We start from the raw sequence: 15,398 nt of genomic DNA, 5'->3' as shown, positions 1-15,398 counted from the left end.
AGATAATTCCTGACCTCCCATACACACAGACATAATCAAGCACAAATTAAACAGATATATATATAATATTTTCCCCAACAAAAGTGAGTTCTCTATTGACGAGTCCTGACATAGTGCGCACGTGAAGAGAGTGCCCACAGGAAAGCATTGAATCAGTGTTTACTATGGGGTTTCCGCGTTTTGCGACACGTTTTACAGTGCGATAGTGACTGGAGGTGGATTTATCCTGCAATGTATAAGATTTCAGGGTTAAACAGACAGAGCACTGCACCCAGATTACTTCATCGAGATGTGGCCTAAGTGAATTTAGGGGTCCTTTAACCCCTTAAGGACACATGACATGTGACATGTCATGATTCCCTTTTATTCCAGAAGTTTGGTCCTTAAGGGGTTAAAGGGACAATCCAGGCTAGAGGTCATCGTACCTGTGAGAATATAGGCTATAAAGACAAAACCATTGAAAAAATAGATTAAAAATGTACTTGTTTTACTAGGTCAACCTGCTCAAATCCATCTCTCCTCACCAACCATGATGTATCTAACAGTGTGTGACAAGTAGCAGAATAAATGAGATTATTGATGCCATCCTGGTTATAAATATACTGTACACACGGACTGTGCCTCTGTATACGTATGGTACAGAGGGTATGGCAAACGTACAAAACACCTGCAGCCCAACCCATTGCGGTTACAGTTGGACAAAGACTCCAGTCAATAGCCTAAACTGGCGGACCAAACCACACAATGTGTGCAAAACCACCATTTTCTCGGAGCCTGCGACTCGGGTCCCCTTCTCTGCATACACACTCCCATATAGCAACCTGCTCCTCAACTCTGAACTGAATATACTTTAGTTATTTTATTGTTACTTTTTAAAATGTTCTTTCCACTTATGCGGGCAAAGTGGGAAGAGAACTAAAACATTACGTGGTTGGCTGATATCATATGCACTTCCCTGCCTCCACTACCTCCTCAGCCAACTATGATTGTCTGGTTCTGGGGGAGGTCGGGGTGGAATGTGAAAGAACTCAGAGAGGATAGTAAGAAGGAGCAGCTGCTAACACAGGAGGGGACAAGATACAAGACGAAGGCGGCCAACACACAGTAAAGACAAACAAAAAAAGTAATACCTTTTAAACCATTTACAGGTACACAGTAAGAGTAAAATTATAGTCTGTATTCCTGTTAGTGTTCCTTTAAGCTCACTGTGCAATTTACAGTGCTAAGACTAACTCCCTGCAAATCTAATTTGCTAAATCGCATTACATAGAAACATAGAATGTGACGGCAGATAAGAACCATTCGGCCCATCTAGTCTGCCCAGTTTTCTAAATACTTTCATTAGTCCCTGGCCTTATCTTATAGTTAGGATAGCCTTATGCCTATCCCACGCATGCTTAAACTCCTTTACTGTGTTAACCTCTACCACTTCTGCTGGAAGGCTATTCCATGCATCCACTACCCTCTCAGTAAAGTAATACTTCCTGATATTATTTTTAAACCTTTGTCCCTCTAATTTAAGACTATGTCCTCTTGTTGTGGTAGCTTTTCTTCTTTTAAATATAGTCTCCTCCTTTACTGTGTTGATTCCCTTTATGTATTTAAATGTTTCTATCATATCCCCCCTGTCTCGTCTTTCATCCATGCTATACATGTTAAGATCCTTTAACCTTTCCTGGTAAGTTTGATCCTGCAATCCATGAACCAGTTTAGTAGCCCTTCTCTGAACTCTCTCTAAAGTATCAATATCCTTCTGAAGATACGGTCTCCAGTACTGTGTACAGTACTCCAAGTGAGGTCTCACCAGTATTCTGCATGAGCACTTCCCTCTTTCTACTGCTAATACCTCTCCCTATACAACCAAGCATTCTGCTAGCATTTCCTGCTGCTCTATTACATTGTCTGCCTACCTTTAAGTCATCAGAAATAATCACCCCTAAATCCCTTTCCTCAGATGTTGAGGTTAGGACTCTATCAAATATTCTGTACTCTGCCCTTGGGTTTTTATGTCCAAGATGCATTATCTTGCACTTAACCACATTAAATGTCAGTTGCCACAACTCTGACCATTTTTCTAGTTAACCTAAATCATTAGCCATTTGGCTTATCCCTCCTGGAACATCAACCCTGTTACATAACTTAGTATCATCCACAGAAATACATACCTTACCATCAAGACCTTCTGCAATATCACTAATAAAAATATTAAAGAGAATGGGTCCAAGTACAGATCCCTGAGGTACCCCACTGGTGACAAGCCCAAGCTTCGAATATACTCCATTGACTACATAGTTACATAGTTAGATAGCTGAAAAGAGACTTGCGTCCATCAAGTTCAGCCTTCCTCACATGTGTTTTTTGCTGTTGATCCAAAAGAAGGCAAAAAAAAAAAAAAAAACCCAGTTTGAAGCACAATTTTGCAACAAGCTAGGACAAAAAAAATCCCTTCTTGACCCCAGAATGGCAGTCAGATTTATCCTTGGATCAAGCAGTTATTACCCTACATTGAAAGATTATATCCTTGAATATTCTGTTTTTGCAAGTATGCATCTAGTAGCTGTTTGAACATCTGTATGGACTCTGATAAAACCACTTCTTCAGGCAGAGAATTCCACATCCTGATTGTTCTTACAGTAAAAAAACCTTTCCTTTGCCTTAGACGAAATCTTCTTTCTTCCAGTCTAAACGCATGGCCTCGTGTCCTATGTAAAGTCCGGTTTGTGAATAGATTTCCACACAATGGTTTGTATTGGCCCCGAATATATTTGTATAATGTTATCATATCCCCTCTCAGGCGACGTTTTTCTAAACTAAATAGGTTTAAATTTGTTAACCTTTCTTCATAGCCGATATGTTCCATTCCTTTTATTAATTTTGTAGCCCGCCTCTGCACTTTTTCTAGTGCCATGATATCCTTCTTTAGAACAGGTGCCCAAAATTGCACAGCATATTCAATATGTGGTCTTACCAGTGATTTATAGAGAGGCAAAATGATATTCTCGTCCCGAGAATGAATGCCCTTTTTCATGCATGACAATACCTTACTGGCCTTGGCCACTGCTGATTGACATTGCACATTGTTGCATAATTTGTTGTCTATAACAATTCCCAAGTCCTTTTCGTGTGTTGTTATCCCTAATTCACTTCCATTAAGGGCATACGTTGCTTGTGTATTCTTTACGCCAAAGTGCATAACTTTGCATTTTTCAACATTAAATTTCATCTGCCATTTGAGTGCCCAGTCCTCCAGTCTATCTAAATCATTCTGCAGCAAAGTAATATCTTGCTCACATTGTATTATTTTACAAAGTTTTGTGTCATCTGCAAACACTGAAACATGACTTTCAATGCTGTCTTCAAGATCATTTATAAAAATGTTAAATAGAAGGGGTCCCAGAACAGACCCCTGAGGGACACCACTTGCCACCTCTGTCCAGCTTGAAAATTTACCATTAACGACAACTCTTTGTATTCTGTTTTTAAGCCAATGTTCTACCCAAGAACAAGCATTTTCATCGAGACCGATTTCCTTGAGTTTGAACACTAATCTTTTGTGTGGAACTGTATCAAATGCCTTGGCAAAATCCAAATAGATCACATCCACTGCAACACCCTGATCTATACTTCTACTTACTTCTTCGTAGAACGCAATCAAGTTAGTTTGACATGACCTGTGCTTCATAAAACCGTGCTGATTTTTGCTGATAACCATATTCTTCTCAAGGAATTCTTGAATATTATCCCTTAATAACCTTTCAAATATTTTACCAGCCAGAAGTTAAGCTCACAGGTCTATAATTTCCAGGCAAGGATTTTGAACCCTTTTTGAATATAGGAACCACATCTGCCTTCCTCCAATCCTCCGGAACACTTCCTGAAAGAAAAGAATCTTGAAAGATTTCTACACTTAGTTCCTTAACTACAACCCTCTGTTGCCTGTCACTCAGCCACTGCCTTACCCATTCAACAATATTGGAATCCAAACTTAAAGATTGCAGTTTATTGATAAGCCTTCTATGTGCAACAGTGTCAAAAGCCTTACTGAAATCTAGGTAAGCAATGTCTACTGCACCACCCTGATCTATAATTTTAGTTACCCAATCAAAAAAATCAATAAGATTAATGTGGCATGATCTCCCTGAAGTAAACCCATGTTGTCTCTGATCTTGAAATCCATGTGTTTTTAGATGTTCAACAATCCTATCCTTTACCATGGTTTCCATCACTTTCCCTACTACTGAAGTAAGGCTTACTGGCCTATAGTTGCCCGACTCCTCCCTATTACCTTTCTTGTGAATGGGCACAACATTCGCTAACTTCCAATCTTCTGGGACTACTCCTGTTAACAATGATTGGAAGCCTGTTCCCTTTAAAAACAGCACTACATAACTATATATAGATATACCAGACTTAGAGCATCCAGTGCTTCCCACATGTTTCATTTGTCTACAGGGATTAAACCATCCCCGTAAAGGATACATTGTTTGTCATCATTTAGTCCATAACAATGTAAACGGCCTTCAGCAAATCTAGAATTCTGACATTTTATTTTGGAACATGTCCGGTAAAGATCAGAGTTCAGATAGTGCAATCAAGTATGTTATCCACCTGCAGTCCCACACTCTGAACAAGCCGTATACCCTGCTATCCCCCTGCAGTCCCACAGCACTGTCAAGCCGTATACCCTGCTATCCCACCTGCAGTCCCACAGCACTGTCAAGCCGTATACCCTGCTATCCCATCTGCAGTCCCACACTCTGGACAAGCCGTATACCCTGCTATCCCATCTGCAGTCCCACACCCGGCTATCCCATCTGCAGTCCCACACTCTGGACAAGCCGTATACCCTGCTATCCCATCTGCAGTCCCACACTCTGGACAAGCCGTATACCCTGCTATCCCACCTGCAGTCCCACAGCACTGTCAAGCCGTATACCCTGCTATCCCATCTGCAGTCCCACACTCTGGACAAACCGTATACCCTGCTATCCCACAGCACTGTCAAGCCGTATACCCTGCTATCCCACAGCACTGTCAAGCCGTATACCCGGCTATCCCACAGCACTGTCAAGCCGTATACCCGGCTATCCCACAGCACTGTCAAGCCGTATACCCGGCTATCCCACAGCACTGTCAAGCCGTATACCCGGCTATCCCACAGCACTGTCAAGCCGTATACCCGGCTATCCCATCTGCAGTCCCACGCCCGGCTATCCCATCTGCAGTCCCACGCCCGGCTATCCCATCTGCAGTCCCACGCCCGGCTATCCCATCTGCAGTCCCACGCCCGGCTATCCCATCTGCAGTCCCACGCCCGGCTATCCCATCTGCAGTCCCACGCCCGGCTATCCCATCTGCAGTCCCACGCCCGGCTATCCCATCTGCAGTCCCACGCCCGGCTATCCCATCTGCAGTCCCACGCCCGGCTATCCCATCTGCAGTCCCACGCCCGGCTATCCCATCTGCAGTCCCACGCCCGGCTATCCCATCTGCAGTCCCACGCCCGGCTATCCCATCTGCAGTCCCACGCCCGGCTATCCCATCTGCAGTCCCACGCCCGGCTATCCCATCTGCAGTCCCACGCCCGGCTATCCATCTGCAGTCCCACGCCCCGCTATCCATCTGCAGTCCCACGCCCCGCTATCCATCTGCAGTCCCACGCCCCGCTTTCCATCTGCAGTCCCACGCCCCGCTATCCATCTGCAGTCCCACGCCCCGCTATCCATCTGCAGTCCCACACTCCGCTATCCATCTGCAGTCCCACACTCCGCTATCCATCTGCAGTCCCACACTCCGCTATCCATCTGCAGTCCCACACTCCGCTATCCATCTGCAGTCCCACACTCCGCTATCCATCTGCAGTCCCACACTCCGCTATCCATCTGCAGTCCCACACTCCGCTATCCATCTGCAGTCCCACACTCCGCTATCCATCTGCAGTCCCACACTCCGCTATCCATCTGCAGTCCCACACTCCGCTATCCATCTGCAGTCCCACACTCCGCTATCCATCTGCAGTCCCACACTCCTTTACACACAAGGCTGCTGATCTGATGCCTTTTCCTATACATTTTTACAGTGTGTGTTATTTAGAAGTGTAAATGTAATCCTATACATTATTTATATTTAAAATGGTATATTGAATACCCGGAGAACCATCATAATATTTATTATGCTTCTGTATTCCTATATTTATCAAAAAGGTAGAGAGTTACAAATAAAAAAAAAATTTAGAAACCACACTTATCGTGTAACTGGGCGCCTCCATCTTAGCTCCCTGTCAATCACCTCAGCATAGGGAGGCAGACAGAGAGGAGGAGAAATGAAACAACGTTTCTGTTTCTTCTCAGTTGCAATGTGTGCTATGGCTGTGCCTAGTCTGAATTTTGACATTTAAAAAACGATAACAAATCATAGACTAGACATTTTATTTAATGGTGTATATGAATCCAATTCAAACTTCTAGCACCAATATACAAAGCCCTTCAAAGATCCCACTTTATCAAATTCTCTCGTTAAACTATCTTCTCGCTACCTCTTGCCCTCTGTTCCCAGTTCTTATCTGCAGGATCTCTCAAGTGCTGCACTGTTCCTATGGAAAGCCCTACCACATCCTTTCAGACTTTCCCCCAGCCCCCAGCACTTTCAGCCTCCTAAAACCAGGGACGTATTAGATGCGAGGCAAACAAGGCATTTACCTTGGGCGGCATTTTCCAGGGGGCGGCAAAAAAAAGCAGCCCCCAAATGCCCAGAGCAAATGTCTTGTTAGCCTTGCAGCCAACTAAAAATCCGGTCGGGCAGCGCTGGCGAGGGAGCACTTGCCCTGAGCGCTCAGCTCCCTCGTGCGCCACCCGCAGAGTGATGATGTCATATTCCGGCTCCCGGCATCACTCTGCGGGTCACAAAGGGGTCTAAGCAGAGCGCTCAGGGGAAAGTGCTCCCTCGCCAGCGCCGCCCCACTAGACCTCAGGGAGAGGTAGAAACCCCCCAGCATTCCCAAAGGTAAGGAGGCTGGGGGGTTAAATAAAAAAAAGTGTGTTAATGTGAGTGTGTGTTAGTTAGTGAGTGTATGTCTGTTAGCTAGTGTATGCGTGTGTGTGTTTGTGTGAGCGTTAGGGGCGCCTGAGTTTTGTCCTGCCTAGGGCAGCACAAAACGAGGATACACCACTGCCTAAAACCCCTCTCTCTGGGAAAACCTTTCTTCCGGGGGAAACATCTAATGTGTTTCAACTGTACTCCTGTCTCTCCACAAATATTGCTTCCACAGTCCACTAGACTTACATTCCATTCTACGATTCTACCCTTGTTACAACCTCTCACAGATACAGGACAGGTACCTCTCCTACCACCCAAATTATTATAATTCCCAGATTAAAATCTCCTTCGGTCACGGCTTTTTTCTGTGTCATCATTTTCATGTTTTTAGATCATCTGCCAATGATATAATATAGAATTACAGCACAAACATTCTTCAATGCTTCAAATACATGCTGGTAAACTGCACTCACAGACATTAACTATTTAATGGTGAGTTTATTTTTTCTGAACACATGAATTTGAAATAGAAAAGAAACCAAAATTACAGGAAGTGACCCAACTTTTATTATATTCTGACAAAACAAAACAAAACTGAAATGCTGTACAATAAAAGGAAATATGACCTTTTGTCTCCCTCCTCCTGTTCACACGAAAAACAAAACAAAACATTACACAATATTTTAACCTCCATAGTTGTAACACAACTGCACACATTAATGATATGTAAATAAACAATGGATAAACTTCATGGACTGATACCATTTAAACGGGCCGAGTGATAAAAGTTCCAACAGGATTATCCCAAACTCAGGTGAAGGACTTTTATTTAACCAGTAATTTTGTCTTCAAACCAAGATGCAGAATGTAAGGAAACCAACGTTGTGCGGTTCATGTTATCGTTCCTAAAATATTTTAATAGAAATTGAGCTAAATTTCGTTAAAGAAAAGAAAAAGCAAGACAGGACTTTAGACTTTAGGATCCTGGTTTTTTCCTTCTTACACAATGCATCCTTTCCAAAATACCCCCCTACATCTGTACTAACTCCATTACAATCCCTTATATGATGTATTCAAACCCATACGTTATTAAAATAAGAACCACGAATGGTCTCTGGTACAGATTCTCTATTCCCTTCTCCATTTTAGCAGTGATGTTTTTGAAACTACATTTAGGACATATGACCAGCAAGCAGGGTCAGACATGAAGTTTAGAGGTAGAAGTTTATTGTTTGTGACTACGGATCCGATTGCGTTAGAATTCAAAGTCCTCATCTGTCATGTCAATTGCCCAGGCAAACTTGTCTCGCTGCGTCTTGTTGTAGATCTTCTCAATAGGCACGCCAAACTTCTTACACCTTAATAAAATAAGGTAAACATTTAACCAGAGCTCATGCTTACAAGTAATTAGACATTTAAATTCAAATTGTGGGACAAAATTATGGGAGTTGAATCAGCAACAGGTGAAAAGCAACAGGTGGAGAAAAGTTTACAATCATTTTAGTATGAAAAACAGTAGAGCAAGGAACAGAGCTGTTACCATGAGGCAGCACACAAACAGTTTCTATGTAGACAAACAAGAATGTTCAATGCCACAGTTCTAAACATCTCAGAAGACACCCTTTGTGCGCAGCCCAGACTGCGGTCAGAGAAGGGTGCTGCCTCCGGGCGCAGCCCAGACTGCAGTCAGAGAAGGGTGCTGCCTCCGCGCGCAGCCCAGACTGCAGTCAGAGAAGGGTGCTGCCTCCGCGCGCAGACCAGACTGCGGTCAGAGAAGGGTGCTGCCTCCGCGCGCAGACCAGACTGCGGTCAGAGAAGGGTGCTGCCTCCGCGCGCAGACCAGACTGCGGTCAGAGAAGGGTGCTGCCTCCACGCGCAGACCAGACTGCGGTCAGAGAAGGGTGCTGCCTCCACGCGCAGACCAGACTGCGGTCAGAGAAGGGTGCTGCCTCCACGCGCAGACCAGACTGCGGTCAGAGAAGGGAGCTGCCTCCACGCGCAGACCAGACTGTGGTCAGAGAAGGGTGCTGCCTCCGCGCGCAGACCAGACTGCGGTCAGAGAAGGGTGCTGCCTCCGCGCGCAGACCAGACTGCGGTCAGAGAAGGGTGCTGCCTCCGGGCGCAGCCCAGACTGCGGTCAGAGAAGGGTGCTGCCTCCGGGCGCAGCCCAGACTGCGGTCAGAGAAGGGTGCTGCCTCCGGGCGCAGCCCAGACTGCGGTCAGAGAAGGGTGCTGCCTCCGGGCGCAGCCAAGACTGCGGTCAGAGAAGGGTGCTGCCTCCGCGCGCAGACTAGACTGCAGTCAGAGAAGGGTGCTGCCTCTGTATGCAATCAAGACTAATCACAGAAGATAGCATCCGAGTGCAGCCCTGAGACTGGTTGGAGATGTCAGAGGCCAAGTTACCTACCAGGCGACACTGATCCTCGGGTCTAGATAGTTGAGCTTAGACGTCCCCAGAGCAACCTGTTTGTTCTCTTCTTTATCGGTAGCCTGTAGCTTCAGCTTCATTAACTGGTCCTCTAACCTCTTATATTGCTTATCCTTCTTCTCCAAATCCCTGAGGGAGAGAAACAATTGCAATGTTATGCAGAGTACCTATACCCCTGATATACAATACTCTAATGGCATGTAAAGCATTAATGGGACACAAGCATAGGCGTGCGCACGGGGTGTGCCGGGTGTGCCTGGGCACACCCTAATCCCCGCGGCACGCCTATGTATTGAGACCGGCAGGGGAGATCTCAGGATCTCCCCTGCCGGCTCATGCAGAGCCGGCGCTATCCGAGCGCCGGCTCTGCTCTCAGCCTCCCCTCACCGGCCCACATGCATGGAGAGAGGCAGGGGAGGACCCGGGGAGCTATTGCCAGCAGCTCCGCCGGGTTCCTCTCGCGAGATCTGAGCGTTGCCGCGGCAACGCTCAGATCTCGCGTGAGTGAACTCTAGCCCTGCGGGGCTAGAGTTCACTCTCCACTGGACCACCAGGGATGGCAGCAGCAGCAGGATCCCCCCTCCCAGGCATAAGGTAAGAAGGGAGGGGGGATAATTGATCTGCCCCCACCTCCACTGGACCACCAGGGAAGGCAGCAAGGAAGGATCCCCCCTCCCTACATAAAGTAAGAAGGGAGGGGGGATATTAAGTAATGTACCCCCACCTCCACCCCCCACAATCACCCACACACACATACACAGCACCAACACACATACAGCACCCACAGACACACAGCACCCACAGCACCCACACACATACAGCACCCTCACACATACATCACCCACAGACATACACACACACAGCACCCACAGACACACACAGCACCAACACACATACACAGCACCAACACACATACAGCACCCACACACATATTACACAAACAGCACCCTCACACTCACACAGCACACTAACAGTACCCTCACAAACACAAACAGGACCCTAACAAACACATACACAAACAGCACACTACCAGTACCCTCACACACAAACAGCACCCTCACACACAGTACATTTACAGCACCCTCACAAGTGCACACACACACACACACACACACACACAAACAGCACCCTGACACACAGTACATTCACAGCACCCTCACAAGCACGCACACATAAACACCCTCACCCACATAGTACACTACCAGCACCCTCACACACACATCACACATCACACTAACAGCACCCTCACACAGCACACACACAGCTTTGTGTGTGTGTGTGTGTACACATATGTGTATATATATATATATATATATACACGCCGCATGTGCTTGTGCTTTAGGGTGCACACCCTAATGCAATAGGCTGCGCACGCCTATGGACACAAGGCAAAATAAACATTACAATACAGTATAGCAGTTATGTTGGACAGAATCTGTGAGTGCTGTCCCCTAATGTTATATCATTAGGAAGCAGTTTGACCAACAACGGGCTCTCCACGGCATCTGTAGCCCACAAGCTCTTAGTATGTAAGAAAACTACAGCACAAGTAGTATATATCTTAGTGATAACTGCAATATGGAAAAGCAACGGTCTTCCAAGTGTCCAGCTTACTGACGCCACTTACTTCTGGTTTTGCTAAATAAAACATTATAGCATCACTACCATGTAAAATAATGGGAACTTAAGAGATACTTTAGATGCTAGATATGTGCAACACTTTGGTTCGTCAATAAACAAAAACCTTTCAATGCACACCAAAGTAATAAATGTGTCTGTAAAAAATGGCTTGACTATAACCGATTCATTTATAGTAATTATTAGTAGTCTGCTTGCAAAGGCGAATGAAGAAAATGTAAATATATACATTTTAATTCTACAATTGCAAAGAATTGTCTAGAACAGTGGTTCCCAAACTTTTTAGATTCAAGGCGCCCTTAATATTGCAGTATTTTCCCATGGCACCCCAAGTCAAAATTTCTAGGTTGTATATCTGTACAGCGCTGCGGCATTTACTGGCACTGTAGTGTAATGTACAGTGTTGGTGTTTGAAGTCGTGCTTGTATACATTTATAGTGTTTTAATACAGGGGTGTGTTTGTATGTGAGGTTTACGTTTGATTGCCGGGGTGTGTTTGAATGTAATGTTCACTTTTAAACGTGGATGTACATTTGTGTGAAGTGTTTGAGTTAAGGGGTGAGTTGTATATTTGTTTTGTTTGATTGCAGGGGTGTGTTTGTATGTGAGGTTTACATATGATTGCAGGGGTGTGTCTGAATGTAATGTTCACTTTTAAATGCAGATGTACATTTGTGTGAAGTATTTGTGTTTGAGTGAAGGGCTGTGTTTATGTAATATTTGAATTAGATTGCAGGAGTGTGCCTGTATGTTGTGCTGGAGTTTGACTGCTTGGATACATGCACATACACACACAGATTTTTATGCACATTAACACACAGATGCATATAAAGACACTGATATATACACACATAGATACAAACCGACATATACACACATGCTCCCTGACACACACAAATATTGATACATGCCCACACCATGACACAGATACACACGGACAAACATACACCCTGACACACACACACACACAATGCGTGCAGCACAGTTCCAGAGCCACGTCCCATCATCCTGTCACTCAGTAACCAGGATGTGAGGTTCCTGCCAAGGTAGCATGTGGTTTAGTCTGCTCCCAGTCAGTAAGGATACCCACATGCTTTATTTTAGTGCATAGGTGACCAGCCTTAAATGTAGATTTAGGGTTCTGCACCTCCAGTAGCTCAGTTCCCTGCATTGGGCAAACAGACGTATGTCAAGTTAAAAGGACACTTCATACTAGCACCACCAAATGTAATTAGACATTCTGCTGCAGAGAGACTCTCCCTGCAGTCTCTGCTCTGTAAACAGTTATGTGAAAAGGCTGTGTTTACATATGTCCCCAAGGACACATCTAGAGGTTGCCACTCAGACAGCCATTAGAGGTTATTTATAAATGTTCCCTATGATATGCTAATTGGCAAACCAGGCTCCCTTCAATGCTTGGAGCACCAATATTTTATTAACTCCTTACCTTTTGGATTTTTCAGTCTTCCTGGCCTTGTTGTCTGCTTTTGCATTCTTTAACTCTTTCTTTGCATCTTTCACCTGCTGTTCTTTTGCATCAATCTGTATAGCCAGAAAAAGAAGGTACGCATATGGGTCAGAATAACAAAATCAGATCAATTTGGAGAAGCCCAGCAGTTTTACTCCGTAACATTGTAAGAATACTAGATGTTTCTAGTTTGGTTAATAAAACATGAATTGCAAATGTTTTGCTTCTGTAGAATGACATCTATAATTATTTTTTATTTTTAAGCAACACTTATTCATAGCAGTATATCAGGAGTAAAAAGCTCACATATATATATAGAACTAGATCCAACTTTCATTTCACACCCTTGCTAAAGGACATTGGCTTTCTTTAAGTCCTCTTTGGTTGTAAGCGCTGCTTATCCCAAGACTGTGCAAGTACTTAGGAGCCAGTGTGATTTTGTGAATCCTGCAGGGCCGGACTGGGAATTAACCCCTTAAGGACAGCGCTTCAGAAGCTTGTCTTTCACTTAATGACAACGGCATTTTTTGCTATTTGCGTTCAACTGCAATTTGCATTTTACTAATTTATTGCACCGACACATATTATATACCGTTTTTTAAAGGACAGAAAGGGCTTTAATTTAATGTAACACATATATATATAAATGCTTATTTATTCTAAAAAAAAATACAGAAATATGCAAAAAAATGAATTTTTGTGTGTTTTTTTTTACAGTTTTTGCAATAATAATGTGCACATAATTAGTGCAGGTTAAGGAAAGTAATTAAAAATAAATTCATTTAGTTGTTCTGAATTACAGAATATATAATGTGTCTGGGATCTTCAGTTTTTTTTGGTAGTTACAGGTCACAAAGCACAAGGAGTAAAATAAACTTTTTATGTGGAGCGATTTTAGAATTTGGTATGTTTGTCTTGTAAGCCTAATAGCCATAAAAGAAAACAAAATTGCCACACAAAAGTATATATTTATATAAAGTAGACACCACAGGCTATTTACCTAAGGTTGTTTTGACACTTTCTACGTAGCCATTTTACCGCCAACCTCTGCTAAATATTGGAGTAAAATTGTGTTTTTTGGGGGTTTTCGCACACAAACTTATAACAAAGAACTTCTCATGTGTATTTTGTAAAGTTGGTGTGTGCTATTCCTGTACAAAGTTTTATTATGTGTTCAGTTACTTCTGCTGAGTACAACGGTACCCCCATTGTATGTCTTTGGCACTATTTCGTGAAGCTACAGTGCCATATAGGAGACCTGTCCTTTTCAGTATTCACAGTAGAATTTTGAGAGACGGATTTAATGAGCCTATGCTTCCATTTGGGGTATTATAGTAGTTTGACTGTTCAAAAAAACCCCACAAAGGCCTACCATTTGTAAAAGTAGACACTCCAGGGTATCTCGTAAGGTGCATATTGTGCCTTAACATGCCCCCATTTTTTTACCATTACATGCCAAAGTATGTGGTAAAAAATAATTTTGTGCATATTTTACATACGGATTGCATTTTTGCTGGGCATTTTGTATATTTCATGTGTGCCACTAAGTTCAAACCCCCCAAATTATGCTCAGCTAAGTCTTCTGAGTAAAAGGACACCCCCATTGTATGTCTATGGCACTATTTCGTGAAGCTACAGTGCCATACAGGAGACCTGTCCTTTTCAGTATTCACAGTAGAATTTTGAGAGACGGATTTAATGAGCCTATGCTTCCATTTGGGGTATTATAACAGTTTGACTGTTCAAAACACCCCACAAAGGCCTACCAATTGTAAAAGAAGACACTCCAGGGTATCTCATAAGGTGCATATTGTGCCTTAACATGCCCCCACTTTTTTACCATTACATGCCAAAGTATGTGGTAAAAAATAATTTTGTGCATATTTTACATACGGATTGCATTTTTGCTGGGCATTTTGTATATTTCATGTGTGCCACTAAGTTCAAAACCCCCAAATTATGCTCAGCTAAGTCTTCTGAGTAAAAGGACACCCCCATTGTATGTCTATGGCACTATTTTGTGAAGCTACAGTGCCATATAGGAGACCAAGCCATATCAGTTTTGACCGAACTTTGAATTTTGACGCCGGGCCTATGTGCAATTTCCAAGCATCTTTGCAGGTTTTAAATTCAAACTACCCCACAAAGGCCTACCATTTCTTAAAGTAGACACCCCAGGGTATTTCAAAAGGCATATTTTGAACCTTAGTGTGGGATAATTTTTCCGCTAGCTTGTACCAGGTGTAGTGGTTATAAGCGTTTTTTTTCTGCCTTTTTGACACACACACATATGGTTTGCAAAATATACTGTGCAAACTCACTTTGTACTACCACTGTATAATACTTCATATTTTGCTCAGCTATGTCTGCTGAGTACAAAAATACCCCCGTATGTACCTTTGCCAGGTATATGTGGACATCGGAGGGGCACATTTGGGACACAGCCATTCCATTTTTTTTTCAAATTTTGAATTTTTACGCTGTGCCCATGTCCCATTTTAGAGTATTTTACCAGGCTATATAATCCAAATACCCCATAAAGCCATACCATTTCTTAAAGAAGACATCCCAGGGTATTTCAAAAGGCATATTTTGAACCTTAGCGTGGGATCATTTTTCCGCTAGCTTGTACCAGGTGTAGTGGTAATAAGCGTTTTTTCTGCCTTTTTGACACACAAAGTGAGTTTGCACAGTATATTTTGCAAACCTTATGTGTACTACCACTGTATAATACTTCATATGTTGCTCAGCTATGTCTGCTGAGTACAAAAATACCCCCGTATGTACCTTTGCCAGGTATATGTGGACATCGGAGGGGCACATTTGGGA

The 15,398-nt window shown here is 43.6% G+C and overlaps 1 protein-coding gene across 1 annotated transcript in view; it reads right to left on the bottom strand.

The window, feature by feature from the left end:
* Positions 1-8,144: 8,144 nt before the first annotated feature.
* TOP1MT (DNA topoisomerase I mitochondrial) overlaps positions 8,145-15,398 on the bottom strand; it is a 43,054-nt gene continuing 35,800 nt past the window's right edge. Inside the window, exons 12-14 of the mRNA XM_063450989.1 lie at positions 12,549-12,643; positions 9,443-9,592; positions 8,145-8,393 (exon numbers count right to left, since the gene is read on the bottom strand). Coding sequence (XP_063307059.1) covers positions 8,291-8,393; positions 9,443-9,592; positions 12,549-12,643 — 348 coding nt within the window. The 3' untranslated portion in view covers positions 8,145-8,290. The remainder of the gene's footprint in view (positions 8,394-9,442; positions 9,593-12,548; positions 12,644-15,398) is intronic.

The sequence above is a fragment of the Pelobates fuscus genome, chromosome 4 (assembly GCF_036172605.1).
Source record: "Pelobates fuscus isolate aPelFus1 chromosome 4, aPelFus1.pri, whole genome shotgun sequence".
Lineage (NCBI taxonomy): Eukaryota > Metazoa > Chordata > Amphibia > Anura > Pelobatidae > Pelobates > Pelobates fuscus.
Note: the sequence above shows the minus strand (reverse complement) of the source record. Positions and strands in the feature narration are given on the sequence as shown.